The sequence below is a fragment of the Lucilia sericata genome, unplaced genomic scaffold (genome assembly GCF_015586225.1).
Source record: "Lucilia sericata isolate MDLA Ls3-8-SP2 unplaced genomic scaffold, ASM1558622v1 Contig000027F_arrow, whole genome shotgun sequence".
In the NCBI taxonomy this organism is placed as follows: domain Eukaryota; kingdom Metazoa; phylum Arthropoda; class Insecta; order Diptera; family Calliphoridae; genus Lucilia; species Lucilia sericata.
In genome coordinates, this window is record NW_023994065.1 from 231,198 (window position 1) to 237,499 (window position 6,302).

Consider the following 6,302-nt stretch of genomic DNA (forward strand, 5'->3'; position numbering starts at 1 on the left):
GCACCACTTAAACCCAAGCAGCATGTACGCTGAACTCCCTGTAGTAGTTTGATATTACACTTTTTGTCCAAAGCAGTCCACCAGATTATTGAAGCATAAGCTAGAATTGGTCTAATTACACTTTTATAAAGCCAATTTGTCATTTGTAGGACTAAGACCCCATTTCATGCCTATGGTTCTCCTACATATCGCCCAGCACCGATGTGCCTTGTTGATCCTATCCTCTATGTGGTGTCTCCATTTTAATTTCCGGTCAAGTATTACACCTAAGTACTTAACTTTGTCTGTCACCGGTATCTTCTTGCCCAGGAAGCAAGGTTCAGTATACGTAGAAATTTTTGTCTTTCTTGTGAAAAGACAGATTTCCGTCTTCGCCGGGTTAACATTGAGGCCTCTCGGTTGAGCCCAGCTCAAGGCCGTATTCAGAGCGTCCTCAGCTCTTCTACACAAGTAATTTGGATTCTTTCCCTTTAAAAGTATTACGACATCGTCTGCATAGCAGACAGGTCTAAGTCCTTTCTCAGTTAGGGTCCTTAGGAGACTATTAATCGTGGTAACCCAGAGTAAAGGTGACAAAATGCCACCCTGTGGTATACCGCGAAATACCTCTTTTCTGATAGTTATATCATACATCTCGCAGCTTATCCATCTGTTCCTTAGCATGTAGTTGATCCAGTTACGGAGCACCCGGTCAACATAAAACTGGTCTAGGGATTGGATAAGGGTATCAGTGTGCACGTTATTGAAAGCGCCTTCGATGTCAATGCATACCGCCAGTGTATACAGTTTGCTATCGAAAGATTCACCTATGTAGTGGACAACTTCGTTTAAAGCGGTTTCCACCGATCGTCCCTTTACATAAGCATGCTGCTTATATTTAAGGTCTTTGTATGGTATGCTGCTTTTAACCATGCTATCGACTATCCGTTCCAAGGTTTTAAGTAGAAAGGACATAAGACTTATCGGTCGATAGGACATAGGTGTCGCATAGCTAGGTTTCCCTGGTTTGGGTATAAATATTACCCTTGCATCTTGCCATTTAACTGGGGTATATGCCAATTTTAAGCATGCACTGAATATCTGCGACAGATGTACGGAACCAGTCCCGCCTCCATCTGCAAAAGTGCCGGGAAAATTCCATCCGGACCTGCAGCTTTATAGGGAGCAAAGCTCTTGATTGCCCCTTTAACCATGTCAGTTGTAATAACTATTTCCGTGTTACCCTCCCCTTCCTCCAATATCGGTTCATCTATGTTATTCGATATACCGGGTGGGAAATGAGAATCCATTAGGAGTTTCATTGTCTCCTCCATATCCTCAAGCCTCCTGCCCGTGTCATCGATCATAGATTCCAGTTGGACATGAGTTTTGGATAGGATTTTTTATCTTCGATACGTCATTAACGCTATCTACCTGTTCACAGAAAAGTTTCCAGGAGTCTCGTTTGGCTTTTCGAACGATTTTCTTATATTCACCAAGTTTATTACGATACTCATCCCAGTATACTGCGGTATTTTACGCCGTGCCCGGTTAAATACTTTGCGAAGAGTCATCCCAAGGTTCCGGATCTCGCCAGTTACCCAGGGTTTTTCCTGGGCAGATCTCCGCTCTCGCAGAGGGCAGCTGTCCTCAAACGATTCAACCAGGGCATTTGTGAACGTTTCCACTTTGGCATCTATATCCTCTTTATTTCGACTTTGAAAAGTGTCCTGACCTAAACGGTTCTTTAGTAAGGTCCCGAACATTGTCCAATTAGTTTTAGACTTATTCCGAAACTTTTTCGGCTTTGGTGGTGGCCTTAGTATTTTGAATCTTATGTACCGATGATCAGAAAAGGAGTGCTCGTCCGAAACTCTCCAATCCTGAATTTCGTTTATAAGCTCTTCTGAACATATAGTTATATCTAATACTTCTTCTCTGATTCTATTGACGAAGGTAGCCTTATTACCTAAGTTCAATGTTATCAAGTCTTTAGTATTAAGGAAATCCATGAGGGATTGTCCCCTGCGATTGGTGTTTGTACTACCCCAAGCTACATGGTGCGAGTTGGCATCACAACCTATTACAATTTTCTTATTTTTTCTTTGTGCCTCTTCAACCAGTTTCATCAGATCCGACTTTGATGGTAGTGTCGGAGAATCGAAAGGCAGGTAAACAGATGCAAGGAATATGTTGCCACGACCTTGCTTCAGCACCGTTGCATCCAATGTTGATAATCCTGTTGAGAGGAGAAAACATAAGTTCTTGTGACATAAGATACATGTTCTCGGGCGAGATCCTGTATCAGCGTAGAAAAGTTGGAAATTTACATGATTTAATCCAGAAACCTTGTTGCGAATCGTCCAAGGTTCCTGGATTAAAGCTATATGTATTTTACCTGTGATAATTTTAGCCATCAGAGCGTTGGTAGCTGTCTCGCTCCGATGGAGGTTTATTTGGATAACCTCAATCATTTTCATCCATTAAACTGTCTTCCAGCGAGTTGGTGGTGACCTCCTCGCTCTTTGGATTTGACTCCTCCGGATAGCCTGAAGTGGCTATTAATGCAGTGGGTACTGTTGATGGTTCTGCGGTGTCCTTATCAGGCATAGGAAAGCAGTATTTTTAATAGACACATTCCCAATTCTGGAGAGCACTGCTGTTCTGTCTTCTGGCGGGTGAGTGATTTCCTCCTCGCTTTTAGGATTTGACTCCTCAACATTGCCAGTACTTGCTAATGATGCTTTGGGTACTGTCTTAGGTGTTTTAGTGTCCTTGTCGGGGCCGGTTTTGACAGCCCTTTTAATCGGCGCATTCCCAATTTTGGAAAGGGCAACTACACTTTCTTCTGGCGAGTTAATGGTAAATTCCTCGATTTTAGGATTTGACTCCTCAACGTTATCAATAGTGGATACTGATGCTGTGATCTTAGGTTTTTTAGTGTCCTTTACGAGGCTTGTTGTAACAGCCCTTCCAATCGGCACCTTCCCAATTTTGAATATGACAGCTTTAGAGGCGAAGTAAGCCCTACCTTTATTCTTGGCAAGACTAGCCATGGATTTCTTGTCGATACCTATTAAAAATAAAGTTCCCTCAGGTTCTTCTTTCCTGTAAAAGACATCCGATTTTACTGTCCCATCCTTTTATGTAGACAGTGGACTTTAAGAGCACCGGAAACTCGCTCTTCCTTGCCAGTTCCAGCCTAGCGCCGTCCCAGGGAGGAGGGATACTTTCCACCAAGTCCTTTAGGGTGCTAACACATTGGTGAGATGCCAACCTCATCAACATCACGCCCATGCTGAACTCGCAGCTCTCGCTCTCTATTGGTTGTTTGCCCTTTGAAGCGATTGCGTGGTCCACTATCTTATTGTTGACCAGGTCTTCTATTTTACTCTGTTGGTCTATTGGAATTTTGCCTGTCGGAATACCGGCATCGTAAACTGCATAGCAGAGATCGTCCCGGTGCCTACTTCTGGCAACTTTGGCGTAAGATGGCGGCTCTTTTCCTCCGTCTAGCTTCTCCTTCCTCGTTTTTCGGGGCTTCTTTTGAGATTCCCTTACCTTCGAGGTTGAGTTCGCCGACGTGTTCGTCTTCGGAATATCTGGCTTGGCGTTGTCACCCTTACTCACATGATTCTCACTTGAGATTCCTTTGAGTGAAGTATGGCTTGGCTTCGACTGTGTATTAGAAGACGGGGAGCTCTTTTTCATCTTAGGTTTATTCTCAGTTGTCAACTCCTCGGGAGACCTGATCCTTTTTGCCTCAGATCTTGTGAGAGAGTCCGATTTTTCCTTTGGAGTGTCGTGGGATTGACTAACTATGTATTCATGAACTTCCTCCTCTGTGCTCCAGAAAGTCTTTTCTTAGTAATAGGTAGTTTAGCTATGCTATCACTCACCTCTTTCACCATTTGCTCTACTTCATCCTTTTTGGGATTTGCTATAATGGTATTATTATTATCATCTGAGGATTCAGAGTCGGAACCCTCACCTATATTTAAAGGCTGAGGTAGCTTAGAACTCTCTCCGAGTACATCCTTCTCTTTCACCCCTATATTTTTGCCAGTGGCATGCTGTACACTTGACGCATTGTCCGCCACGGAGGCCAAGGTACCCACCTCCGTAGTAGTATTTTGCTCACGATTGCAGGATGACGACGACACGTGACTCGCGAGTGGATCAATACTTGCCGCCGGTACTGGGTTATTTAGGCCCTGCACCGTAACTTTGATCTTTTTATTTTTATTTTCCATATTTGTTTTTTCCAGTTTTTTGGTCCGCGGGGAATATAATATTCAAGTAAAATTCCAATATTTGCTGGGTCTAACTATTCAACATGGAAGACCCAAATGCCGGCTTTATTGCACAAAAGCAGACTACTGCAGATAGTCAAGGGAGAATTGGCTATTCCAGCTGAACCACATTTAAGAGAGCAATGGATTGAAAAGGATCAGGATGCAAGAGCCGATATCCTGATTGCTTTAGCACCAAAAATTTTATTGCTTGTAAGAAATTTGAAATCTTTCGAACAGATCTGGGATTTCTTAAGAGAAACTTATGAAAAACGATCAAAACGACAAAAGGCAGAAATATATAGAAAACTATTGAATCATAAAATGAATGCTGGACAAACTATCTCAAAATATATTGAAGATTTTGATGAACTTTATATGCAATTGGAAGAAATGAATGGCAAAATTGAAGAAGAATTACAAGTCATCATTTTGTTAGACGGATTATCCAGTGATTATAAATAAGTGAAAGCTGCCTTTAACACAACAAATGAGTTCCCAACATTAAAAACCCTAAGGTCAAGACTTTTAGAATTGCAAGAAAGTTCTGATGTTCCTACAAATGAAGCATTTAAGGCAAAGTATGGTAAAAAATATAATAATTCCAACAAACCAGATATGTCAGTAGTATGTTTATAGCGGTTCCGGCACACTTTTTAATGACAGACATTTATTTGGTTTGTTTTCAATGAAGAAGAAATTATTTTTTGTAAATATTTTTTTATAAAATTGTAAAATTCCAAACTTGCAGAAGGGAAAAATTATTTTTTGTAAAATTGCAAACTTGCAGAATGGGAAGAAATTATTTTTAGTGAAAATTGACACCAATATATTTATTTTGTATAATACATACATATGTATGTAGTTATGTTAAAAGTCCATACAAAAAATGTTTAACAGGTAGACAATTATTTGCGATTAATTATGAGGAAAAATTGTTTTGCATTTACCCAATGTATTTATGTTGTATAATAATAAGTATGTATGCAATGTAATAATGCTAAAAGTACATACAAACAATAATTATGAGGAAAAATATTTTTGCATTTCACCAATGTATTTATTTTTTATAGTAATATATACATATGTAATAATGTTTAAAGTACATACAAACAATTTTTAGCAGGGAGACAAATTTTCCATTTGTGTTAGGCACTCATAATCAAAAGTCAAAGTGTGTGAACCAATTCTTAAAAACTACAAAAAAATTATATTACCACATCCAACTATTAAAAACCACAAAAATTTTACTGCATGCATTAATAAAATCGCAAATAATTTTATTGCACTTTAACAAATCACATGGATGGAAAACGCACTACACTCACAAATTTAATAATACCTTCAGCCATATAGTAGGGATATAGGCGAAACTTAAGGGGTTGTCAAACAAAATTAGTTATTCTCTTCACACAGACAAGTTCTGAGAGAATAAAACACACTTCAGAGAACTAAACGCACTCATAAAACTTCAAATTTTCGAAATTGCGAGGATATTAGCACTTAATAGTTTTTCTTATCAATTAAACTTAATATTTATTATTTTTTGCGACACTTTTATAGTATTTAAAACCCAGAAAATAATTTATATTTTACAAACGAAAAAAAAATATTTTTTATTCTTTGACATTTCATTTTAATTAAAACTGAAAAAAGAAAAGTTGTTAATTTTCGTATTGAAAATGAAAAAAGTATTTCACATACTTTTTTTCTTTTTCCATTAGTGCAGAAAAAAATAACAAAAAGACGTGTTTATAATATGTTTTAAGATGAAATATCTTCTGAAATAAATTAATTAACTATTATTTTCATTCACTAGTATATTAAATCCCAGTAATAACATACAAAAAATAACGTATCAGAAATACATTTATTATTTAGTATCTTTTGAACAACTGTGCTTATTTTTGTGCTTCTACTAATACATTCTCACCAGTTAGGTTTTTGACAGGGGACTTAGGTCTTTGACAATCACTTTCGCCTATATGCTACTATATGCCTTCAGCGATGCAGAGATGGACGTCCAACATC

General features: G+C 38.5%; 1 protein-coding gene across 1 annotated transcript; it reads left to right on the forward strand.

Moving 5' to 3' along the window:
* The first annotated feature begins 4,328 nt into the window (after positions 1–4,328).
* On the forward strand, positions 4,329–4,736 carry LOC119610084. Its single transcript, XM_037965186.1, has one exon. The coding sequence runs from the start codon at positions 4,329–4,331 to the stop codon at positions 4,734–4,736; it is 408 nt and encodes a 135-aa protein (XP_037821114.1).
* Positions 4,737–6,302: the final 1,566 nt, after the last annotated feature.